The sequence below is a fragment of the Canis lupus genome, chromosome 13, assembly GCF_048164855.1.
Source record: "Canis lupus baileyi chromosome 13, mCanLup2.hap1, whole genome shotgun sequence".
In the NCBI taxonomy this organism is placed as follows: Eukaryota; Metazoa; Chordata; class Mammalia; order Carnivora; family Canidae; genus Canis; species Canis lupus.
The window spans coordinates 46,197,771-46,225,098 of record NC_132850.1 but is presented as its reverse complement, the minus strand read 5'-3'; the positions used below and the strand labels follow the sequence as shown (position 1 = coordinate 46,225,098).

The following is a 27,328-nucleotide window of genomic DNA, read 5'->3' as shown; positions in this document are numbered from 1 at the left end:
AAAGGGATATGAGGTCAAGATTTTTTTAAATGCAGAAATGACAGTATTTTTTTTAAAGATTTATTTATTTATTTTAGATAGAGCATGAGCAGGAGAGGCAGAGAAGGAGTGAGAATCTCAAGCAGACTCCCCCCTGAGTGCTGAGTGGGGCTCAATTTCATGACCCTGAGATCACAACCTGAGCCAAAATCAAGAGTAGAATGCTTAATTCATTGTACCATCTAGATGCCCCCAGAAATGATAGTATGTTTCCATCATAATGGGGATTATATAGTTGAGAGGAAGTTGTTGATTTAAGAGAGTGCTGAAGTAATTTATATGGTCAATAGGAAGAGAATGGTATTGGGTTGCATGAACTTCAGTAGGAGCTTGGATCATTTATTGATGATAACTGGAGAAAAGACAGTGTGTGGATAGAGATCCATGAAAATGGGTAGAAAGGGTATACTTGGGAGTTGTGATGATTTTTTGTTTCTTAGCTCTCTTCTCATTTTCTTTGTACTCTTCTGGTTTGTTTGTTTTTTTAGGTTTTATTTATTTATTCATGAGACAGAGAGAGAGAGAGAGAGAGAGAGAGAGGCACAGACACAGGCAGAAGCAGGCTCCATGCAGGGAGCCTGACGATCCCCGGTCTCCAGTATCACACCCTGGGCTGAAGGCGGCGCTAAACCTCTGAGCCACCCGGGCTGCCCATGTACTCTTCTGATTTTCACTTTTTTTCTCAGCAGCTGAAAGTGATGTTGGAGTAGGGGGTATTATGTTTGAGATGAGAGGATAAAATTGCAATTACCATCTAGGAGGGTGAATTAACTGGAGAGTATGGTAGCATTGCTGGAAGCACTAAGGAACCAGCTGAAACCTATGGTCATGCATTTAAAATGAAGCCTGGGGATGGCTGGGTGTCTCAGTGGTTGGGCTTCTGCCTTTGGCTCAGGACATGGTCCCAGACCTCAGAATCCAGTCCCACCTTGGGCTTCCTGCATGGTGCCTCCTTCTCCCTCTGTGTCTCTGTCTCTCTCTGTCTCTCTGTTTCTCATGAATAAATAAAATTCAAAAAAAATGAAGCCTGGCATCATGCTTTCTCTTAGCCACATTTAGTTTCTTAGTGTAGAAATGGAATTTACAGAGTTGGATTTAACCAGAGTTTCATTATGCTGGATAGTTCTTTTTAGTTGCCACATAATTAGTGAGCTAGAGGAGTTACAGGAGTCTTAGACTGTCTTTGTCATGATTATCTTTCTACTGCTTTTGAAGACTGAGGAAAGGGTCTTTTTTGGTATAATTAACACTGAGACCAGTGTTAATTGGCTTAAAGTTGTCATTTGTCTCTTTCTCTCTGATGTGACTCCCTTAAGTGCTTTAAAACTAAAAATCCTTTTTGTTCTCAGATGACTTTTGGCAAAAGTTCAAAGTTCACTCATTTTCTTGACATTAACATATAGCATTAGGGATCCCTGGGTGGCGCAGCGGTTTGGCGCCTGCCTTTGGCCCAGGGCGCGATCCTGGAGACCCAGGATCGAATCCCACGTCGGGCTCCCGGTGCATGGAGCCTGCTTCTCCCTCTGCCTATGTCTCTCCCTCTCTCTCTCTCTCTGTGACTATCATAAATAAATTTAAAAAATATATATTAAAAAAATATATATATAGCATTAGAAATTATATTTACATGCTTATTCTCCAGTAGATATTTAAATTATTTGCATTGATGTTGCATGATAATAATGTTGAATTTGTTTTCTAATATCATTGGTTTAGTTTGTTAAATGATTATATTGTGCGACTCTATCATCATTGAGCATTTTTGTAGTCCTGGGGAGTAAGTTACAATTTTCATAGATATTGAAAATTGAGCTTGCAAAGTCCAGTTGGGTTGTCTCTTTTGATATGAAATGAATAGACTTTTAAAATATTTATATCAGATTGTAGAAGAAAGTGATCTTCAAGTAAAGATATTAGATACTTTTAAGTTTAATGTTTTTCTAAAGTAATGTTATAAGGTAACTGAATATAAGCTTTTGCTGAAGTAAATGTGAAGATTCATCTTTTCTATAACATATTGGAAATAATCTAATCTAAGGATGCATTGTAAATTGGTGCAAGTAAAATGAAAAGGCCCAAAAGCAGAGTCCACTGTCAGGTACCATTAGGTAAAGGTTTTGATTCTACTTCTCTGTGATTCTCTGTTCTGCCTTGCATGCAGCAGACCTATACTCTCATGCATTTCAACATGGTAGGAAAACTACCGGGCACATTTCCATGTTGCACTGTCCTTTCAAACTGTTCTCTGCAGTAGTTGTAACATGTAAGAAAACTTTCCTTCTAGATTTCGTGTTATCAAAGTTGTTTACATTTAGTTTATGCTTTCAAATATTTGTATATACATCTTTAATATAAACACATATGTTTAGTATATGCTCTCATGTATTAAAGGAAATGTGAGATTGTGTAACATATTTGTATTTAATGATTTGGGGGATGTATGCAGGTGTAATAGAGTCACTTGAAATGATTTCATATTTATTTTGCAGAGTTGTTCTATATAACTTAGAAGGAAGTTTTTTCTGTTACTTATACACCTTTCATTTTATTTTTTTTTTCCTAAAACTGTTGGTTACCAAAAGGTTTTGTCATGATTTCAAAGTTATCACATTCCTTAAACTCACAGCTTGTACTTCAGCAAGAAATAGCCTTACTATTCCTAGTTAAAGTTAAAAAACAATTTGTTTTTATAAGTTAGATTATTTTTGTTTCAGTGATTATAAACTGGAGTTTATAATCATTTTTAGCAGCAAAAGAAAGTAAACGTATGTGCATAATAATGCATATATGTTGGAATGCTAGCATATCCTTTAGATATTAAAATGAGATTGTTTAAGGGCATAGCTGACTGACAGTCTTATTTTGTGGCTTTTAAATTTTAAACTACTTCCATTTAAATATTAGAAACATGGCTAGGTTCTTTTTTTGTGATCATTATTTATTCATTCCAGTGTTTTAAATGTACTTTTCAATACCGTGATTATAGGGTGTGTGGTTGACACAGTCTGATTGGTGGTTATATGGTAGTGCGTGTGTGTGTGCATATGTGTGTCTACATGTGAGCACTTGTGTGTGTGTGCACGTGCACATGCAATTTTAGTTCCTTTTTTAAATAACAGAAAAAGTAGTAAGACTTGGTGAACCCTGATTCATTGCCAAATATAAGGAAGTGATAGGTCAACGTGTTTTCTATTTTATTGTAATGTGGGAGACATGAAATAAACACTAATTCTTTGTTTACCACTGTATACATTTGTTTCGTTTACATTTATGTTCCGAATGTAAAGTTCTGTGGTAAAAGATAAGATCCCCCCCCCCCCCCCCCCCACATACATACACACAGCTTTATAGATGTTTAAAACCTTAGGGGACTTGCTAAGGGAATCATTCTGTTTAAATTCATGGAACTTCTGCCTTATAGTAAATACCACAGGGATTATGAAAGAAGTTTCTTCTTCAAGAAACTGGTACATTATTTTTCCAAGTTTGGAGAGAGTTCTGTAGTTTTCATGCTGTTGTTATAGAGATATTTCATTTCTCTGTTACTTATGCTGCTGTTACATGAAAAAAGCTGGAAAGGTAGGGTTTGGAAAAAAATTACACTATCCTTCTTTGCTTCAGTATTTCTTCTTTTGCAAGCTGAGAAAAGGAAGGATTCAGCTAATAGCCAATGACTAAAAATGTGTAGTAAATACTAGGTTTTGGGTTCCTGAGTAAAGATGCAAAACTGTACAACCTTGTAAAATTTTCTGAGTCTGAGCATTAAACCAGTTAAGAGAGAAATATAATTAAGGATTTCTGCCTTCAAATATTTAAAGGAAAAAATAAAAAGAAAAGCATTAAGAATCATAATAAGTAAAAATCAGGGCAAGGTAGGAAGAGTTTCCGGTCAGGTCTGAGAGTATTTTATGCTAAACTCTAATCTGTGTTTAAAGCTAATAAGCCTGGTAGTTTGAACTATGAAAATAAGGTACACTGACCACTGTAGTGTACTGATTACATGCATGTTATTTATGTTGGTTCGTTTATTTTCTGTTTCTCAAAGTGAATCCCATAGATTCTGTGGGTGGGGGGTTGGGGGGTATCCTTATCTCTACCTTAGATCTATTGAATTAGAATGTATGGTGGATGATCCTCAGCATTCTCCTTTAAAAATTATGAATTATATCTACAAAAGGTGTGTAAAACATATATACAGTTTAAAGCATAATAAACACTGCTGTGTTCACTAGCCTTCTAGCTTTAGAAATATAATACTCAATCAGAAGTTAAGCTCCCACTTTATGTAGACACTGCCTTCTACCACAGGGCATAAAAGGAGAATGAGATCTGCCTTCAGAAGTCTACATTTAGTGTGATATTATACTACTCAAAACCTGTATTTCATGATATAAACCTCACAAAAAGAGGTAAAGCAGAGTAAAATGGCTTTGTATTGGTCCTTTTTTTTTTCTTTTTTTTTTTTTTTTCTTATCAAATTGTCGTTTTCCATTTTTGGTGTAGAAAAAACCTAAAATGAACCCCAAGTGAGTTGAGCCTCACTCACCTATGTAGGACAGTCAGAACTTGAGTTTAGGAATCTGGACTGTGTTTGCTTCTTGAAGGCAGTAGGGCTGTTCCTTTGCTGAGTCTAGGGTTAAGATGTTATGCTTCTTTTAATGTAAACGTATTTAGTTAGCATTTTTGTTATATTTTAATTAGCAGGTTGAAGGATTTTAAAACCCTTTGGTAGTCATGTGGAATTCCAAACACATTGAAAGAAAAGTTTTGATTTCAGGTATAGCAGAAAGGTAATTAAGTTAAAAAGTGTGCATGTGTTTAATTTCATCAATGGGGCTATTGCCCAAATCTCTTCAAAGAAAATTTAAGAATGTCTCTTGAGCAAAGAAAATTATTACATGTGGTGAACTCTTTAAGTCATAGACGAAGGTCATGGCAGTCTGAGTGTATTTAAAAAAGGTGTTCTGTCTGCTTGGAAAGCAAATGAAGCACTCATTACTAACTTTAAAATTACAGCTGTGAGAAGATTTTTGCTAGAGGTGAAAGATCAAGATCATCATAGTCCAAATGGAGACAGAAAGTTCAATTTCTGGCTTATCAGTCAGGCATGAAACATTTCAGGGTTATTTTGCATTATCAGTGGGGAGTTGATCTTGCTAATCCAATGCATGAAGATAAGATTCATTGAAACATTTATAAAGGCATTTAGAGTAGATCTGATCAGCAGAGAGCCGACTTGAAGTGAGAAGGAAACCTGACCTGTCAGTCACTGTCTTAGCTTTAGCAATCACTCAGCTTTTCTGTGCCTTGCCTTTCTCTTCTGTTAAATGGGGTCCGTTAGTGCTTTTGCTTGCAATGGAAGTTAAATGGCCTCCTGGAGAAATCTCGTTTCTGAAAAAGGCTATCAGTGTTGAGCCCTTTTGTAAGCTGGGTTATGTGCACTTGTTTCTCTGCAGCCTCCTGTGCTCTCTAGGGTGGTAACCGTTCTTCCTCTCTGGCAGATGGAAGAACAGAACAGCAGCAGCAGTGAGAAATTGCAGGGCCCTACTCTTCTGCTATATGTACCTTTTAACCCTAGTCTCATCTTCTGGGTGGGGTTAGCATTCTTAGAAGCTTTACAAAAAGTTGCCTGTGTTTGTTTTAAAGCTGCTATAAAACTTGTTTGAAACATACCGAGATTGCTCAAGAATTTTGTATGTAACTTAGAATTCTCTCATTTGTCTTTCATTTCTACCATTCTAACCAAGATGGTCCCCTTAATGGTTGGCAGTGATCTGTGTTTACCTGATCTAGTGGCTCATTCTCAGTCCTTATTTTCCTTGATTTAACTGTAGCCTTTGACACCATAGCTACTTGCCTCTTGCTTCCTTTTGCTTCCCTGACACTCTTCTCTCCTAATTCTCTTCCTCCTGTCTCTGATCATTCCTTTTTTTTTCTTGTCTGGCTCCTTTTCCATCCTAATGGGAATGTCTTCCAGGTACCTGATCTTCAAACACTTTGTTTAGCATTGTCAGATTCCCGTTTCTGGGTCTTTTCTATAGCTGAAGTTGTTTGACCACCAACATCACCACCACCGCCCCCCTTTCGGTCTATCTCTGCCTCGGACATAAGGACCAGTCCTGATCATTAACCAATGCCAGCTTAACACACTGTGGTGCAACATCACCAAAGTGCTGTGGCCGTGCTGCTAGGCCATCTGATTTTTAGCAAAGGGTGCATTTGCCAAGGAATCAAAGCAGGTGTTTGATACCTGCTTTTACTTACTTAGTGGTCTGAGTGGTCACACCAGGTAAACCCTGGACCTCTCTAAGCCTTGGTTTCCTCATCCAAATAATCTTTGCATTCTTATTTCATAGGATTGCTTATAGGGATCTCATGAAATCATATGCAGAAGTAATTACAAATTGCTCAGGAACATATTAAACAAGCATCAGCATCATAGCATCATCTTTGTAGAGATTTGTCATTGATGAAATCATCTAGTTATTGCTTTCTCAAGAATTTGATCTTCTTTTTTTATTTTTTTAATAATTATCTTTTATTGGTGTTCAATTTGCCAACATACAGAATAACACCCAGTGCTCATCCCGTCAAGTGCTCCCCTCAGTGCCCATCACCCATTCACCGCCACCACCCCTAGTTCATTTCCCAGAGTTAGGAGTCTTTATGTTTTGTCTCCCTTTCTGATATTTCCTACCCATTTCTTCTCCCCTCCCTTCTATTCCCTTTCACTAATATTTATATTCCCCAAATGAATGAGAACATATAATGTTTGTCCTTCTCCGATTGACTTATTTCACTCATCAGAATTTGATCTTCTGAGTTTACTCATTTACTCACTTCATTCACTCGTTCAAAAATATGTGTTGAGGTCAGCCCGGGTGGCTCAGCAGTTTAGTGCAGCCTTCACCCCAGGGCATGATCCTGGAGACCCCGGATCAAGTCCCAGGTCAGGCTCCCTGCATGGAGCCTGCTTCTCCCTCTGCCTCTGTCTCTGGCTGTCTCTCTCTCTGTGTCTCTCATGAATAAATAAATAAAATCTTTTAAAAAATATATGTGTTGAGTGCTGCTATATATAGTACCTTCATAGAGTTTTCAGTTTAGTAATATAAAGCATAAATAGTAAATTATAATATAAAGTGATAGTGTTTAAATAAATTTATTTTAATAAGCTGGATAATACCAGTTTATTAGTTTATATTATAGTTCTTCAATATTTTTTATATAAATATTTCTTACCATAACCTGAAATATTAGTCAGATATTCAAGATTACCTTCTGGGAATGAAAAGGCATGGGGAAATGTATTAGTAGTAGAAAGGTTGCTTTGGGAATTTAGAACTAGATAAAGGGGATTGAATAGATTTGCAGGATGTTTCCTCTAAACTGTAAAGCCAAAATAAATAAGTAAGTAAGTAAGTAAATAAATAAATAAATAAATAAAATAAACTGTAAAGCCTGGAAAACTACCCTTGTTCCATTCCAGTCAACAAACTGACCAACCACAAAAACAGTCAGGTTACCATGTCTCCCTTGAATTGTCCTACATTGAAAATTTGTTATCTAATTCTTTTTCAGTATCAGAATGTCTGTATATATTAGGACCCATATAAGATATTTTCAATAATTTTGTTTATTTCAGTTAATTACATTTTAAATATCAAACTTCCTTTTAAGGGAGGTACCCTGGATTCATTAGTGATCTTGAGGAAACACTAGTTTAAACAACATACTTACAGCTTTTTTCTTGGCTAATCTAATTTTTTTAATATTCATATTTGTTGTATCTGATTATAAGGAATTTGACTATTTTTACCTGTATTTTCAAATTCTGGGCATGTACCTTTTTTAGGCTTTGTGGCTTATCTCTGTGCATTGACTACATGCTAGCCACTCATGTATTTGTATATACTTATAAAGTTGTTACTACTGAAAATAGGAGCTTACTCTCAATGATTTGTTGAACTATGGAGTTATGGAAATATCAATAAATTGGATGTGGAAAGACTTAGCTTCTTCTATTGGTCCTATTCCTAACCAGTTCTGTGATCCTTGGTATTCTCTTTTTTAGCTTTTTAATCAATTGTGTGTAGACAGATTATTCACTTACTTTTCTCCAAACTTTTATTTAAATTCCAGTTAGTTAACATAGAGTGTAATATTGGTTTCAGGAGACAGGGTTGTTTTATTGTAAAAAATTATTTATTTATTTTAAGGATTTTTTTTTTTAAAGATTTTATTTATTTATTCATCAGAGAGATTGAGAAAGAGAGAGGGAGAGGCAGAGACACAGGCAGAGGGAGAAGCAGACTCCATGCAGGAAGCCTGACATGGGACTCTATCCTGGGACTCCAGGAACACGCCCTGGGCTGAAGGCAGCGCTAAACTGCAGAGCCACCCAGGCTGCCCAGGATTTTCTTTTTAAGTAATCTCTATACCCAACATGGGGCTGGAATCTACAACCCTGATATCAAGAGTTCCATGCTTCACCGACTGAGCCAGCCAGCTGCCCCAACATGGTTGTTTTAGATGAAAATACTTTGGGAAAAAAAAATAAAAGGACCTATATATTTGATTTATTTATCTTTTAAAATTGAAGTTGACACACAATGTTACATTAGTTTCAGATACACAATATAGTGATTTGATAAGTCTATATGCAGTGCTATGCTCACTGCAAGTATAGCTACCATCTGTCATCATACAGCGATTATTACGATACCATTGACTGTATTCCTGTTCTGTGCCTTTCATCCCCATGACTTATTCATTCCATGACTGGAAGCCTATACCTCCCACTCCCCTAAACCCATTTTGCCCATCCTATCACCCTCCCTTCTGGCAACCATTAGTTTGTTGTCTGAATTTATGCTAAGAGATATGGGAGGAGGTAACCTGTTATTTTAAGCTGTTTGCTTCTTGGTGAAATATGACTGACTTTATTGCATTAATTGTAGATCTTTATGCTTTCTCAACTTAACTTTCCCTATGAGATTATATGCTTCATAAAAAAGGATGTATTATACATGTATCTTTTATATGAATGTGTTCAGCATCTATCAGACTAAAGGAATCAAGCTAAATCTTTACTGCATTGCTACAGATTTTGAAAATGATCCTTTTAAGCTTTACTTGCATTATGAAGACATCAGGTTGTGTCTCTGATGTACCTAATGAAAACATCCTGCTTAGTGGAGTAAGATTTTTCAAGCAGATTATTCATGACTAAGAACACTTGGATCCAAACTAATAGTGTGAATATATTGAGTGGGACTGAGCTGCATTCTAATCAAACGACAAGATATTGGCCCTCTAAATAAGTGATTTAATTTTTTTTTTAGATGGAACCCACTGATAGAAATGGAAGAGTTTCCATAGTAACACTATTATGTAATTCACTCTCTCTTCCCCTTTCTTCCCCCACTTTCCATCCACCTTTCTCCTCTTCTTTTATTTATTTTATTTATTCATGAGAGACAGAGAGAGAGAGAGAGAGAGAGGCAGAGACACAGGCAGAGGGAGAAGCAGGCTCCACGCAGGGAGCCCAATGTGGGACTTGATCCTGGAATTCCAGGATCACGCTCTGGGCCAAAAGCAGGTGCTAAACCACTGAACCACCCAGGGATCCCCTCTTTCTCCTCTTTCTTCCCTTCCTTTTCCTTTCCTCTCTTCCATTTTGGAAAGAAAATGCCAATCAGTATTCACTAAATTGATTTTGTGAACCACAGTTTGAAAAATACTTTCCTAAATTGTGGTAGAAACCTGCCATCCATATTTCCTCTTGCATCAGCTCTTCTGATCTTCTGGACAAACTCATTGGCCTTTGGTCTCTCTAAAGGGGGATTCCTGACTGCCTGTCACTTGTAGATGGCTCCTTTGGTGTTGGTCCTTGGACCACCCTGGGAATTTTGTGTTCCTGATCAACTCTTCTGCTGTTTGTTGTCAGCTCAATTGAACAATCTGCTCCTTCAGTACAGACCTCTTCGTCCCCCATATCTACCAGATGAAGTCCTGCTTATCGGTCAAGGCCTAAATCAAATACCATTTCTTTTCTAGAAGCTGTTGCAGATGCCCAGTCAGAATTAATCTTTCCTGCCTTCCATGGTACTTCTTTTGTACCTCTGTCATGACACCTACCCTTTATCAGATATTTTTGCTTGTATTTGGCTCTCCAATCAATTTTTGAATTTTCTATTCAGGAACTGCTTTTCTTTGATCCTTTTAATGCTGTACAAGGGTATCCATACTAACAATGGCAAAGGAGTATTTGGGGAAACTAGAAAGTGATTCCAATTTCATCATAGTCATGTAATGGTCCCAAAAGAGTTGTTCAAAACAATAGTGAAGTCACTTACCTGACAGTAATTTCCATAAGTTTGTGTTCTCAATCTCTCCTTTAGGGATATTTTTATAAACTTACTTTGCCAGAAGAAAGTGGAAAAGACTCGAACAGTATTCTGCCTAGATAAGAAATATTTTCTCATTAATGCAAGTACATTTTAAATTTTGTTAAGAGAACTTATTGTGGGAAGTTTTCAGTTGATGCTCCATAGAGTTGCTTATTTAATGATCTTTCAGACACTAACTCTAAGACAAAGTTCCTGTCTAATTACAATTACATTAATTAAGTTCACACTGTTTTGAAAATCGTACATTTTCTCAGATAGTACCATGATAGTTTAATTCTGAAAAACAGTCTGAGAAATTAACTGTATGAGGTAAAACATATTTATATATTTATGCATAGTCATGTTTTTTGAATACATAATGAGTTAGCCTGTGAAAAACACTTCAATTTTTGTGGCTCCCCTTATCAGGGACAACAGGGAATGAATAATATGCCTTATCAAAATAAGTCACCATAAATACTCATTACATTTGTGCTCTGCCTTTGTTGGCATGCATTTATTCTTTTTGTTCCTCCAAGGTGCGATATTTGCAGTTCCTCAACAGTTTTAATTACCAACTATTCTGCCGTGTGTTTGTACACTTGCCATTAAAAAGGTGGGGTATATAGTCACACTCTCTTATGAAAAATGAGAGCTGGTATTAAAATTAAAAAAGGATCTGCAATGCCCAAGTCGTCTATAATGAGATGTGAATCCTGTTGGTTCAATATCATTTTTTTGCAAATAACCAAAGATAGAATTTTTGTTGGAGGAATTATGTAGTTCTTTTTAAAAATTTTTCATTTTCAGATTGTGTTTGAAATACTTCTGAAGGTTCAAAAGGAGCCCACTTTAAGAAACAGTTGGCCCATGGTTGATAAAGTTTTAGGACTTCAGGCCTAATTCATTATAAGTTGACTATCAGTAGAGAAAGAGGAAAGAAGTTGAGTTAGAAGCTTGTTTGCTAAATAAAAGAGCCTTTCCCTGGTTAGAAGGAGCCTAACCTCAGATTTTGACAAAGTCCTTTAGCGGTGTGAAGGAATGCTAGCATTTTCCCCAGCACTTCCCTAATTTCTGACCTGGGGGGATGAAGAGGACCCAGCAGGATGGTGGAGTTACCAAGAACTGCAACAATCCAAAAGGCACTGTTAACTTACTTTTGTGGGCAGTTCCTGTGCCCTAAGAGGGTTTAGCTAGCCGCTAACCCATACAGGAAGAGACATCTCCAATGACAGTAAGCTCTTGTCATCAAAATAATAATAGCCAGTGCTTTTTAAAAAAATTTTTTTTAAGATTTTATTTATTTATTAATGAGAGACACAGAGAGACAGAGACACAGGCAGAGGGGGAGAGAGAGAGAGAGAGAGAGAGAGAGAGGGAGAGGGAGAGGGAGAAGCAGGCTCCATGCAGGGAGCCTGATGCGGGACTCGATCCTGGGACTCCAGGATCACACCCTGGGCCAAAGGCAGGTGCCAAACCGCTGAGCCACTCAGGGATCCCCTAGCCAGTGCTTTTTTTTTTTTTTTTTTATAAATTTATTTTTTATTGGTGTTCAATTTGCCAACATATAGAATAACACCCAGTGCTCATCCCGTCAGTGCCCACCTCAGTGCTCGTCACCCAGTCACCCCCACCCCCCCGCCCAACTTCCCTTCCACCACTCCTAGTTTGTTGCCCAGAGTTAGGAGTCTTTCATGTTCTGTCTCCCTTTCTGATATTTCCCACTTATTTTTTTCTCCTTTCCCCTTTATTCCCTTTCACTATTTTTTTATATTCCCCAAATGAATGAGACCATATAATGTTTGTCCTCCGATTGACTTATTTCACTCAGCATAATACCCTCCAGTTCCATCCATGTCAAAGCAAATGGTGGGTATTTGTCATTTCTAATAGCTGAGTAATATTCCATTGTATACATAAACCACATCTTCTTTATCCATTCATCTTTCGATGGACACCGAGGCTCCTTCCATAGTTTTAGCCAGTGCTTTTATAGCACATGCTGTGCCAGTCCTTGTTCTATGTGCTCTGCCTGTATTAGCTCTTTCAATCCTTTTAACAACCTTTTGAGTTAGGTACTATTATTATCCCCATTTTATAGATGAGAAAACTGCCACAAAGAGGTAAGGAACTTGTCCAGCATCACATAGCACAGAAAAAGGAGCTGTGATTGATTGTAAAGCAGGTCCTCTGCTCAGTGCCTGGGTTCCTATCCTTCCCTTTTTGGCCTGTCCCTCAGTTAACATTGGAGCTAGGATAGGTGGCGCTAAAACCTCTCCATGTATACGTGGCTCAGTACTCCATATAGGTGAGAAAAATAAAGATTGACTTATGACTGGACCAAAAAAGCCAGTAGTTGTATTAAAAAATGATCCCTACAAAGTTGTGTAGGCACTGGTTTTTCTACCTGACTGCAGGTCTCCCTTCAGGAAGCTTTCCCATCTCTCTGCCAGGGCACCATGGGATTTACCCCATCAAGGCACGTGTAGCACAGCAAAGGCCTGTGTATCTCAGTGAAGATTCCATTTGATGGCAAGGAATGTGTATTTCTCATTTACAGTTGTATAGTATCTAGTGCAGTATTTGGCAGATGTCAGGGGCACAGTAAATATATTTGAATTGATGAATATTTTTGAAAGAATTTGTTTAAATCTAGCTCTATCCAGATCTTGATTTTTTTTTTTTTTTTTTTTTATTGGTGTTCAATTTACTAACATACAGAATAACACCCAGTGCCCGTCACCCATTCACTCCCACCCCCCGCCCTCCTCCCCTTCTACCACCCCTAGTTCGTTTCCCAGAGTTAGCAGTCTTTATGTTCTGTCTCCCTTTCTGATATTTCCCACACATTTCTTCTCCCTTCCCTTATTTTCCCTTTCACTATTATTTATATTCCCCAAATGAATGAGAACATATAATGTTTGTCCTTCTCTGACTGACTTACTTCACTCAGCATAATACCCTCCAGTTCCATCCACGTTGAAGCAAATGGTGGGTATTTGTCATTTCTAATAGCTGAGTAATATTCCATTGTATACATAAACCACATCTTCTTTATCCATTCATCTTTCGTTGGACACCGAGGCTCCTTCCACAGTTTGGCTATCGTGGCCATTGCTGCTAGAAACATCGGGGTGCAGGTGTCCCGGCGTTTCATTGCATTTGTATCTTTGGGGTAAATCCCCAACAGTGCAATTGCTGGGTCGTAGGGCAGGTATATTTTTAACTGTTTGAGGAACCTCCACACAGTTTTCCAGAGTGGCTGCACCAGTTCACATTCCCACCAACAGTGTAAGAGGGTTCCCTTTTCTCCGCATCCTCTCCAACATTTGTTGTTTCCTGCCTTGTTAATTTTCCCCATTCTCACTGGTGTGAGGTGGTATCTCATTGTAGTTTTCATTTGTATTTCCCTGATGGCAAGTGATGCAGAGCATTTTCTCATATGCATGTTGGCCATGTCTATGTCTTCCTCTGTGAGATTTCTGTTCATGTCTTTTGCCCATTTCATGATTGGATTGTTTGTTTCTTTGGTGTTGAGTTTAATAAGTTCTTTATAGATCTTGGAAACTAGCCCTTTATCTGATATGTCATTTGCAAATATCTTCTCCCATTCTGTAGGTTGTCTTTGAGTTTTGTTGACTGTATCCTTTGCTGTGCAAAAGCTTCTTATCTTGATGAAGTCCCAATAGTTCATTTTTGCTTTTGTTTCTTTTGCCTTCGTGGATGTATCTTGCAAGAAGTTACTATGGCCGAGTTCAAAAAGGGTGTTGCCTGTGTTCTTCTCTAGGATTTTGATGGGATCTTGTCTCACATTTAGATCTTTCATCCATTTTGAGTTTATCTTTGTGTATGGTGAAAGAGAGTGGTCTAGTTTCATTCTTCTGCATGTGGATGTCCAATTTTCCCAGCACCATTTATTGAAGAGACTGTCTTTCTTCCAATGGATAGTCTTTCCTCCTTTATCGAATATTAGTTGCCCATAAAGTTCAGGGTCCACTTCTGGATTCTCTATTCTGTTCCACTGATCTATGTGTCTGTTTTTGTGCCAGTACCACACTGTCTTGATGACCACAGCTTTGTAGTACAACCTGAAATCTGGCATTGTGATGCCCCCAGATATGGTTTTCTTTTTTAAAATTCCCCTGGCTATTCGGGGTCTTTTCTGATTCCACACAAATCTTAAAATAATTTGTTCTAACTCTCTGAAGAAAGTCCATGGTATTTTGATAGGGATTGCATTAAACGTGTATATTGCCCTGGGTAACATTGACATTTTCACAATATTAATTCTGCCAATCCATGAGCATGGAATATTTTTCCATCTCTTTGTGTCTTCCTCAATTTCTTTCAGAAGTGTTCTATAGTTTTGAGGGTATAGATCCTTTACATCTTTGGTGAGGTTTATTCCTAGGTATCTTATGCTTTTGGGTGCAATTGTAAATGGGATTGACTCCTTAATTTCTCTTTCTTCAGTCTCATTGTTAGTGTATAGAAATGCCACTGACTTCTGGGCATTGATTTTGTATCCTGCCACGCTACCGAATTGCTGTATGAGTTCTAGCAATCTTGGGGTGGAGACTTTTGGGTTTTCTATGTAGAGTATCATGTCATCGGCGAAGAGAGAGAGTTTGACTTCTTCTTTGCCAATTTGAATGCCTTTAATGTCTTTTTGTTGTCTGATTGCTGAGGCTAGGACTTCCAGTACTATGTTGAATAGCAGTGGTGAGAGTGGACATCCCTGTCTTGTTCCTGATCTTAGGGGAAAGGCTCCCAGTGCTTCCCCATTGAGAATGATATTTGCTGTGGGCTTTTCATAGATGGCTTTTAAGATGTCGAGGAATGTTCCCTCTATCCCTACACTCTGAAGAGTTTTGATCAGGAATGGATGCTGTATTTTGTCAAATGCTTTCTCTGCATCCAATGAGAGGATCATATGGTTCTTGGTTTTTCTCTTGCTGATATGATGAATCACATTGATTGTTTTACGGGTGTTGAACCAGCCTTGTGTCCCAGGGATAAATCCTACTTGGTCATGGTGAATAATTTTCTTAATGTACTGTTGGATCCTATTGGCCAGTATCTTGTTGAGAATTTTTGCATCCATGTTCATCAGGGATATTGGTCTGTAATTCTCCTTTTTGGCGGGGTCTTTGTCTGGCTTTGGAATTAAGGTGATGCTGGCTTCATAGAATGAATTTGGAAGTACTCCATCTCTTTCTATCTTTCCAAACAGCTTTAGGAGAATAGGTATGATTTCTTCTTTAAACGTTTGATAAAATTCTCCTGGGAAGCCATCTGGCCCTGGACTCTTGTGTCTTGGGAGGTTTTTGATGACTGCTTCAATTTCCTCCCTGGTTATTGGCCTGTTCAGGTTTTCTATTTCTTCCTGTTCCAGTTTTGGTAGTTTGTGGCTTTCCAGGAATGCGTCCATTTCTTCTAGATTGCTTAATTTATTGGCGTATAGCTGTTCATAATATGTTTTTAAAATCGTTTGTATTTCCTTGGTGTTGGTAGTGATCTCTCCTTTCTCATTCATGATTTTATTAATTTGAGTCTTCTCTCTCTTCTTTTTAATAAGGCTGGCTAATGGTTTATCTATCTTATTAATTCTTTCAAAGAACCAACTCCTGGTTCTGTTGATCTGTTCCACAGTTCTTCTGGTCTCGATTTCGTTGAGTTCTGCTCGAATCTTTATTAACTCCCTTCTTCTCTTGGGTGTAGGATCTATTTGCTGTTTTTTCTCTAGCTCCTTTATGTGTAAGGTTAGCTTTTGTATTTGAGTTCTTTCCAGTTTTTGAATGGATGCTTGTATTGCGATGTATTTCCCCCTTAGGACTGCTTTTGCTGCATCCCAAAGATTTTGAACGGTTGTATCTTCATTCTCATTAGTTTCCATGAATCTTTTTAATTCTTCCTTAATTTCCTGGTTGACCCTTTTATCTTTTAGCAGGATGGTCCTTAACCTCCATGTGTTTGAGGTCCTTCCAAACTTCTTGTTGTGATTTAGTTCTAATTTCAAGGCATTATGGTCCGAGAATATGCAGGGGACGATCCCAATCTTTTGGTATCGGTTCAGACCCGATTTGTGACCCAATATGTGGTCTATTCTGGAGAAAGTTCCATGTGCGCTTGAGAAGAATGTGTATTCGGTTGAGTTTGGATGTAAAGTTCTGTAGATATCTGTGAAATCCATCTGGTCCAGTGTATCATTTAAAGCTCTCGTTTCTTTGGAGATGTTTTGCTTAGAAGACCTATCGAGTATAGAAAGAGCTAGATTGAAGTCACCAAGTATAAGTGTATTATTATCTAAGTATTTCTTCACTTTGGTTAATAATTGATTTATATATTTGGCAGCTCCCACATTCGGAGCATATATATTGAGGATTGTTAAGTCCTCTTGTTGAATAGATCCTTTAAGTATGATATAGTGTCCCTCTTCATCTCTCACTACAGTCTTTGGGGTAAATTTTAGTTTATCTGATATAAGGATGGCTACCCCTGCTTTCTTTTGAGGACCATTCGAATGGTACATGGTTCTCCAACCTTTTATTTTCAGGCTGTAGGTGTCCTTCTGTCTAAAATGAGTCTCTTGTAGACAGCAAATAGATGGGTCCTGCTTTTTTATCCAGTCTGAAACCCTGCGCCTTTTGATGGGGTCATTAAGCCCGTTCACATTCAGAGTTACTATTGAGAGATATGAGTTTAGTGTCATCATGATATCTATTCAGTCTTTGTTTTTGTGGACTGTTCCACTGAACTTCTTCTTAAAGGGGAATTTTAAGAGTCCCCCTTAAAATTTCTTGCAGAGCTGGTTTGGAGGTCACATATTCTTTTAGTTGCTGCCTGTCTTGGAAGCTCTTTATCTCTCCTTCCATTTTGAATGAGAGCCTTGCTGGATAAAGTATTCTTGGTTGCATGTTCTTCTCATTTAGGACCCTGAATATATCCTGCCAGCCCTTTCTGGCCTGCCAGGTCTCTGTGGAGAGGTCTGCTGTTACCCTAATACTCCTCCCCATAAAAGTCAGGGATTTCTTGTCTCTTGCTGCTTTAAGGATCTTCTCCTTATCTTTGGAATTTGCAAGCTTCACAATTAAATGTCGAGGTGTTGAACGGTTTTTATTGATTTTAGGGGGGGATCTCTCTATTTCCTGGATCTGAATGCCTGTTTCCCTTCCCAGATTAGGAAAGTTTTCAGCTAGAATTTGTTCAAATACATATTCTGGCCCTCTGTCCCTTTCGGCGCCCTCGGGAACCCCAATTAAACGTAGGTTTTTCTTCCTCAGGCTGTCGTTTATTTCCCTTAATCTATCTTCATGGTCTTTTAATTGTTTGTCTCTTTTTTCCTCAGTTTCCCTCTTTGCTATCAACTTGTCTTCTATGTCACTCACTCGTTCTTCCACCTCGTTAACCCTCGTCGTTAGGACTTCTAGTTTGGATTGCATCTCATTCAATTGATTTTTAATTTCTGCCTGATTAGCTCTAAATTCTGCAGTCATGAAGTCTCTTGAGTCCTTTATACTTTTTTCTAGAGCCACCAGTAGCTGTATAATAGTGCTTCTGAATTGGCTTTCTGACATTGAATTGTAATCCAGATTTTGTAACTCTGTGGGAGAGAGGACTGTTTCTGATTCTTTCTTTTGAGGTGAGGTTTTCCTTCTAGTCATTTTGCTCAGTGCAGAGTGGCCAAAAGCAAATTGTATTGGGAAAAAGAGAAAAAGAGAGGAGAGAAAGAAGGAAAGAAAAGAGAAAGAGAAAAAAAAAGGGAAGAAAAGAAAAAAAACGAGAAAAAAAAAAAAAGAAGAAAAAGAGAAAGAAAAAGAAAGGAGAAAAAAAGGGGGTGGGGGAAGGAAACAAATCAAAAAGCAAAACAAAACAAAACAAAAAAAAAAAAAAAAAGAACCACAGGGGAGTATCTTCTGATTCTGTGTTCTTTAAGTCCCTTGGCTTCTCCTGGAAGTTGTCAGTCTAGCTGATCTTCTGGGGGAGGGGCCTGTTGTGCTGATTTTCAGGTGTTAGCAGTTGGGGGAGCTGCTGTGCCCCTGCCTGGTGCAGGGCTCGGTGGGGGTTGTTTACCCCCTGAGGCCGCAGGAGGAACAGCCCCAGTGGCGGGGCAGCTCTGGAAACCTGGATTCAGCTCCGGAGCTCTCCGTCTGCAGGGCCTGGAGGCTCCGGGGCGGGGCCGCTGATCTGCTCAGCTCGGGGCAGGAGCGTCCTTGCTGTCCTGGGCCCTCCCGGCCTCTGCCTGTCCCGGAGGAGGCCGGATCCTGGGCTGTGTCCCGGCGCCCTGTGCTCCGGAGCTTGCCCTGGTGGATTCGCGCTCCCGGGCCGCGCAACCCCGTCCGCGGAGCCGCCGCCCGAGCCCCTCCGAGCTGCTCCTGGAACCGCGCAGCCCCCTCCGCACGGAGCCTCTTCCTCTGCCCGAGCCCCTCCGAGCTGCTCCCGGGGCCGCGCAGCCCCCTCCGCGGAGCCGCCGCCCGAGCCCCTTCAGCTGCTCCGGTCCCGCCGGGTCCCGCCGTGCGCGCTGCAGCCCTTGGGGAGCTCGGCGCACTCTCCTGGGCGCGCAGTTGCTCTGTTACTGTCCCCGGGAGCCCGAGGGCATCCCCGCCCTCCTGGTTCCTGCTCCACCTCCCTGGAGCCCCTTTCCCCCGGGAAGGTCGGTGCAGCTCCTGCTCCTCCGGGACGGGGCTCTCCTGTCCTGGGGACACTCGCCCCGGCCTCAGCCCGGCTCCTCGCAGGGCCCCTCCCCCTTGGAGGCCTTTGTTTCTTTACTTCTTTTTCCCCGTCTTCCTACCTTGATAGAAGCGCGAACTCTTCTCACTGTTGCATTCCAGCTGGTCTCTCTTTAAATCTCAGGCCGAATTCATAGATTTTCAGGATAATTTGAAGGTTTTCTAGGTAGTTTGGTGGAGACAAGTGATTTGGAGACCCTACTCTTCCGCCATCTTGCTCCTCCCCCCAGATCTTGATTTAAATAAGTCTTATTAAGGCAGTTATTCATATCTAGCTATACTTTGTCCTATATTAAATAAACTTGTGGAAATATCATAAACTTTTATAGAAAAATCAAGAGACATGATTGGCTGTTTCTTGCCATATATTTTTTTAAGATTTTATTTATTTATTTGAGAGAGAGAAAGAGTGAACATGAACAAGGGAAGGGGCAGAGGGAGAGGGAGAAACAAACTCCCCTCTGAGCAGGAGGTCCGACGCGGAGGCTCCATCTCAGGACCCAGAGATCATGACCTGGGCTGAAGGCAGATGCTTAACTGTCTCTTGCAATATTTTTACTTCGCTCAGTTATTCACACTTTTTGGGCTTTGTGTAAACATCAGCAGCCACAGCCACTTATATGGTGGCAATCTCCAAAATGGCAGGCTTCTAATGCTTGGAAGGAAATAGAACACTTCTAATGCTTGGAAGGAAATAGAAGACTTTCATATGGTTGATCAGGCCTGGAAGGAAATAAAAGATTTCTCTAAGGTTGATCTTGTATCTTCAAACCTGCTAAGTGATGAAAAATATACACAGACATTTTAGTAGCTGAATGGGACCTTGAGTCTGTTTTCTTGCCTTTTTAATTTCAGATAGTCTTTTTTTTTTCTTTTTTTTTTTTTTTTTTTAATTTCAGATAGTCTTAAACTATTTAGTCAAATATCTCATGTAGAGAGAAATGATTTTGACATTAGAAGACATTAGTGGATACTTGATAAATATTTTTGGCACAAATGATGAGGTAAAACATTTTTTAAAAATTTTACTAATTTATTCATGAGAGACATAGAGAGAGATTGGCAGAGACACAGGTAGAGGGAGAAGTAGGTTCCATGCAGACAGCCTGATGTGGGACTCGATCAAGGATATCCAGGATCACACCCAGGGCTGCAGGCGGCACTAAACTGCTGCGCCACCTGGGCTGCCCAAAACATTATTTTCCTTAAAACAGTGATTTTTTTCCTATGGAAGTTTCAGGAGATTGAGAATTAAAATATGTGTAAGAATACTTCTTTAGGTCATCTTCTATAGTGATAAATAGATTTTAAATTACTTTGCATATTTTGTAAAATGCTTTTACCTATATTTTCTCTTTTGAACTTCCTGATAATTATAGATAAGACTAGTATTATATTGCCCTGATTTTCGTAGTTGGTCAAATTAGGATTTAGAGGTGAGGTGACTTGACTAAAGTCACACAGGTGTAAAGTATGTATTCCTTCTCCAGGATGCTTTCATATTATATCCCAAGCAAAAACAACAGAATTCCAGAAATCACAAAAGAAGAAATCACCTTCAAGGGAAGATCTTGTGTTGGCTCTTCATTAAAGATGATGGTTTGAAATTGTTCTGAGAGGTAAAGGAACAATGTACTGTTAACTTAAGACAAATTATTGAACACTTGCAATTTACAGAGCACTGAGCTGATATTTTGGGGGAACAGGGAGGTAGAGTATAAAGAAAATCCAGTGGTAGTGTGCTTTCATAGGGGTTGGTCATGAAATGGGGGAAATTGGCAGAAGCATAAACAGGTGGATTTGAATGAGCAGTTGGGCTCTGTGGTAGGTAAGGAGAGGGTTGGAGAGGTCCCTAGAGCTTGAGCCAGGCCCACAGATTCTGGTTAGAAAAATGGTTCTTGTCTTTTTTTTTTTTTTAAAGATTTTTATTTTTTAATTTATTCATGAGAGAGAGAGAGAGGGGGGGGGCAGAGACACAGGCAGAGGGAGAAGCAGGTTCCATGCAAGGAGCCTGACGTGGGACTCGATCCTGGGTCTCCAGGATCAGGCCCTGGGCTGAAGGTGGCGCTAAACCGCTGAGCCACCTGGGCTGCTCAAGATGGTTCTTGAAGAGATAGGCTTTCAGCTTGTCTCTCAGTGGTTAGGGAATTTTTTCAAAGGCTTTCCAAGTGGGGTTAAGATAAACTGGTTGGAAGATCACGAGAATGGGCCTGATGGAAGGGGTGTTGTTCACCAATCCTGTCCCGGTGGTCTGGCTCATATTTACCTGCCTCTGGGAGCAGGAGTGCAGGCTGGCTGAGGATGCAATTGCATTATGACTGACTGTTTCACTGCACATGTTGCTTCCTCATAGTAAGTTGGTGGGAGAATGATCACTTTCCTGTGCCCCATAGACATAAAATCTGAATAGAAAAACCAAGCACCCGAACACAACCACACTAATGGTGTGGGTGGGTCTGTGGCACAAGTAGGCCAAACCTATATACATCATAGCATTGTAGAGTTAAAAGATCACCACTACCCTCGTCATAGAGTTTTCAAATTCATCTCAGCAATTTCCATTCCCTACCAGATGAGAAAGTGTAACCAAATCTGAGATTTCCTTTCATACCTCAAATACAAGAGGGCTTTTGAATTTGTTTTGGTACCATAGATCCAAATTCTACCACCAGGAAGCCAATCCCACCGAGAACACAGCCACAAATATTGCCCTTTCTAGCTAGTATCTAAAACTGTAAGATACCATGTAGGTATTTTTTCTTTAAATGTTATTTAAATAAAGATAAAAAATTAATTTCAATGTTAGAAACCATATTAATATATGCCCACTTTCTTCCCTAAATCTATACTATTGATTAAGTTATTTAAAATATTTCCTAGCAATAGATGCACATCGTTTAGTGTTAACTGGTTAAATGATTAACATATGTGAGGATTCTTTGCAAATTACAAAACATTATAGTTATTTTGTTATTATGTTACTGCTATTAGATAATGCTATTGGATGATTGGCTTTTAAAACATATGTTGATTAGAAAGTCTATTTGATACAATTAATTGAGATTATATTGGATTGTATTGGATTGTTCTATTGAATGTTATGTTACTACTGTTGGGGTTAGAAGTTAAATGTAATATTGGTTTAGAAAACCATAGTTTTATCATGATACCTGAGAAAACATTTAGTATTTTCTTTCCTTCTTTCCCTGGTCTTAAAATTGCTTCACTTGTTTCTTTTGCCTCAAAAGGGTAGGAAGAGAGAGAAGAGAATACTATGATAGTCTACTTGATTTTTTTAAAGCTTCATTTTTATTTTTGTTTTTTTAAAACCTGTCTTTATCTTCTGAACTTTTCCCTTTCTCATTCCTGTCCTGTTGCTGTTTATCTTTTCATCATTGTCTCTCCCTCTTTTCTTCTGATGCATTTTAGTTCCTCTACTGACCAGTCTTAACCAAGCTGGACTCATTAGTAGGTCTCTGCATGGTCCCCTGGGGCTTTTGTTATTGTCACTGTCTTCAGCATCATCTCATCATTGTGTGGTCTCTTCCTTGGAGCGTAACTCTATTTCAGTCTAGAGTGAGACATCTCAGGTTTCCAAATCGTGAACCTGGCCTTATAATGACAAAGGCATGTGCTTCTATGGCACTATCCCTTCTTCTAGGAGCTATCAGTGTTGATCTATCTGCTCGGGCAATAAGAGTCTCTAAAGGTCTTCTAGGACAGGGGGATTACCTTCCACACTAGCTCTGTGTATAGCAGGTATTTGTAGGGTCCATGGGACTCCATGAGGCATCTGCCCTCAGCAGCAAGATGTTAGGAAGCTTCCTTTGGAACGTATGACTAATGTGTGACTCTGTTTTGCAGTGATCACAAGACCCATCCTAAAGCCTGCTGCTGTCATGTATCCTCAGGCCTTCCTCCTAGACAGCTACCTACTTTTTAAAGTCTTGCTTATTGCAGAAGTCAAGGAGATAGATGGCCAACTGAGAGGAACTTGAGCTATAACTGTAACTCTCTAAAATCAATCTCCAGTCACCGTCAAATCATCATCTATTTAAACTCCCTCTTGTATGATTCTGTAGAAATAATTCTACATTTGGTCTGGGTGTTAGGGTCTAATAGGAAATTGGTTTAGTTGTCCTAATTTTCACTCTTTTGCTTCTTTTCTGACATCTCCCCTACTCCCCTGTAGTGGCAAAGGATAGAGGTGGGATGATGGAAAATCATTGACTATTTCTGCATTGACTCAATCTAAGCCAACACAGAATATTCTATAATCATTGTCCATACCTAAGTTATATTCTGTTTCTGCATTGACTCAGTCTAAGCCAACCCAGAATATTAGCTCATTGGAAGAATCTGCCCCATTCATTTATTTAGTAAGCACTCAATTCGTACTTAAGGAAATTCACTGTGTTGCAAGGAAAGGAAATGATTCCGTCTGTTGAATTGGATATTATTTTCTCAAATTGACCTAGTTTTATTTTGCCTATTTATTTTAAAATAGACTCCACCCCAAATGTGGGACTCAAACTCATGACCCCAAATTAAGAGTCACATGTTCTACCTACTGAGCCAGCCAGGTGCCCCAATTGACCCAATTTTAAATTTCTTACTTTCATCATGGTGATTTTTTAACAACTCCTATGCTTTGGTATAAAATTATACTAATTAATACCAATCATAGTAATATTTTACCCTTTAAAGAAACCCATTTATTTACCAACAATAGTAGTTGTATTTAATTGGATATTCTGGTTAATATATGTATCAGACACCTCTGATCATTTTCTAATATCTTTTCTCCCTTCATCTTTTCAATAGAATCCCATCGTTCATCTGGGCACACTGTCATCCAGCTAAAAACTGTATTTACTAGAATTTCTGGTGTTCTGAAAGCCATAAAACTAAATTCTGGGCAGTGAAATATAAATGGAAGTATTGCATATCACATTCAAGATGTCTTCTTAAAAGTGGGTTGTGCAGCCTTCATTTTCCTTCCTCCCTCTGCTTCCTGGAATGTTGATTTGATGGCTAGAGCTTGAAGAGCAGTTTTAGATTGAGAGAGCCTGCTAATCATAGTGGAGCAGCAAGAATAGGATTCTGGGTCCTTTGAACTGTGGGGATGCCAAACCGTGGTTTGCCTACCTCCAGACTTCTTTTACATGAAAGAGAAAAGCATACCTCTCCTGTATAAGCATTGTTATTCAGAGTAGTTTTTTGTATGCAACTAAACTTGATTACAATTAATGTAAAATTATATGGGTATAATTTTGAAATAACAGGATATAATTAAGTATACTTAATACTGGAACTAAACTGAATATAATTCAAAATGATATGATATTTAGAAGCCACTTGAAGACCTGGTCCATTATAACTTAGTAGTGTGCAGTATTATAAAAAAATACCTCATTGATTGTCTTGAATTTTCTACCTTTATTGATTCTTTGGAAATGTAGATTAACATTGAGTAATAGTTTTGTTATCTAGCAAATTTCTTAATACTAAGTACAAAACTCTGGACATTTAGGGGAATTTTCTGGAATCCTTTTTGCTAATGTGTTCCAAGACTGATTTTGTGCTTTTTTCTGTTGTTGTTTCTTGAATGACGATAAGAATATATACATTAAGGTGTGATTGGCAATGCTTCTCATAAAATTTATGCATCTTTGGTCAAGGACAGATATTTAAAATAAAAGAGCTCTGATTTTTCATTATCTTTGAGTTTTCATATTATTTTGTATCTAATGTAATTTTTAAAATCGTGGTGAATATACCTAACATAAAATTAACCATTTTAATCATTTTTAAGGATATAATTTATTGGCATTAAATACATTTAAACTTACATTGTTGTGTAAGCATCCCCACTGTCCATCTCCAGAACTTTTTCATCTTCCCAAAATAAAAATCCATACTCATTAAATAATAACTCTCCATTCCTCCCTCTCCCTAGCCTGTGGCAACCAACTCTCTGATTTTCTGTATCCGTGAATGTAACTACTCTAGAAACCTCATTTAAGTGGAATTACACAGTATTTATCTTTTTGTGACTTACATATTCCATACTAATATAAGTCTTTTGCTTTACTTGGGGAATTATTTAATTGTAAATGAATTATTATTGCTTAAGATTGTCTTTTTTACATTCATCTTCTGAAAAATTTCATCTGTAATTATAATGGATGTTAACAGAGTAGATGGTGTTATGATAGGGTATTGAAATAATTAATTTATGAAATACAGCCTGACGTAGAAGTTACTATATAGTTTGGTGCTTTTAGTATTATAAAGGCAATTTAAATACAAAACAAGGACTTTATTTTAACAGTTATGACCTATGAGATGAATGCGTTAGGTGTTTTAGCTAATCTGGTGAGTTTCTGGTCATTCTGTATAAGAATATAAATGTCATATTGTGTACCATTTGATTTCGTGTATTAACTGAATATATTAGATAAAATGCAATTTTAGGATAAAACATTAAAGTTCACAGATTAAGCAGTTGTCCCATTTGGCTTATATTCTATTTATGTAACACATGGTAAATTAATGTTTTTTTTCTCAGAATGTATAGATTTTTAGAATTGAACAATAATACCTAATAAGGAGTTAAGATGTTGATGATGACTATTTGTTGTTTTGGGGGAAACTATTGATGATCTGTGTTGCTTCAAAATTAACATTTGTCAAAATAATAATAATAATAATATTTATCCTTGACTTAAGTTTTTTTTTTTTTTTTTTAAACTTCTTGCTCCCTCTTGGTTTCTCCCCTGAAGCACTTTACAGAAGTACACTTCAATAAAACCTTTCTGGTAGATAGTTAAGATTCTTTCCAAAACTCCCAATTAAAAGAAGAAATATTATAGGGAGTTGGCCTAATTTGTATTTGTATTTGCAAATCTTAGACATTATCCCACAATTTCGGTGTAACCCTTCATCTGACAATTAAAATCTTTGTTTTATCAGTCATCACCCAACCCTAACAGATGGGTGAAGAATTAATCTATTTTGTATTTTTCCCCACAACTTTCTCCTACACATTGTTTGATTCAATGATTCACTTTCAGTGAATTCTTAAAGATAGTTGATGGGCCTTATAAGAGATATAATATTTATATCCTATTAAAATTACACCATAGTAAAACCACATAACAGAAGAGCTTCTAAGACCCCTGTAGAAATTTGAAGACAATTTTGATACTCTTGTCCACTCGAAAAAAAATCTGCTAATACCGTAATGTTTTTTCCCTTGCCAGGACCCTCCTTGCCTGGTGTCATTTCTTGAGCTCTCCTGGGAGGAGATTAGTCTAAAACAACAAAGTAGCCAGATGTCTGGTTCTGAGAGAGTCCCAGAGGCCAGGCTACGGTAGGCAACAGAAACCGCGTGGGGCTGAAGATCAAAGATACCTGAGAATTACTTATGGGCACATAATGTGTGTCATTCCCATTATTAGCAGTCTGAGAAAATTTGTTTCTCTAATTAACCCTTTTGTTGGAATAACCTTAAATTTTAGTGAATATATTTCTTTTTTGTTATGTTTTCTTTTGTGTGGTTTTGAGATGTGTACATAACAAAAAAGAGAAATGAAAAGGAACCCATGTGCTTGATTAAAATCTCTAAGCACTGTTATTATCCAAAATAGATGTGCTATCCATTGTATAATCATTTATCATTTAAAAAGTGGGCATTAGGATTCTAAGTCAAAATTACAAATTAATAGTCAGGAACTACATGGCTTAATGTATGAAGAGCTGTTCTTAAAAACCCCAATCCTTACTTTAAAAGTACAATTACTTCAACTTTTAATGGCTTTAGAGTAGAGATTTTTAGATCACAGCTTCCTGGTCTTAAAATGAATTCAGAATAAATCCCAGTGGTGGGAAATCTGTACCTTATTAATAGTTGACCTCTTTCTTCTCACACTAGTATTATAATGAAATACTAATTAAAAATTCTTGCTATCCTTTACCTGTTTGCTTTATACATACAATTTTACATTATTTAGACAGAGATAGATTTAGAAAATGTGAATACATTTGCTGTTTTGAGTTTTTTAATCCTAAAGCCTCGAAAAGCTTTTAGCTGAATTTATTCCAAGGGATAGGTAAAAATCTAATTATAACTTTTGATATGTTAGCCTCTAGATGAGAGTATCAAAAAAG

The 27,328-nt window shown here is 38.1% G+C and overlaps 1 protein-coding gene across 24 annotated transcripts in view; it reads left to right on the top strand.

The window, feature by feature from the left end:
• SLC10A7 (solute carrier family 10 member 7) overlaps positions 1 to 27,328 on the top strand; it is a 248,533-nt gene that overhangs the window by 20,153 nt on the left and 201,052 nt on the right. For 6 of the 24 annotated variants that reach the window (XM_072773517.1, XM_072773513.1, XM_072773515.1 and 3 more), the window contains exon 5: positions 26,422 to 26,531. The exons of 15 other annotated variants lie outside the window; for them this stretch is intronic. In XM_072773517.1, the coding sequence (XP_072629618.1) occupies positions 26,422 to 26,531 (110 nt within the window). Of the gene's footprint in view, positions 1 to 20,646; positions 20,776 to 23,980; positions 25,661 to 26,421; positions 26,532 to 27,328 lie in introns of those variants that run through there. 3 more of the 24 variants (XM_072773522.1, XR_012006079.1, XM_072773526.1) reach the window with 3 other exon arrangements.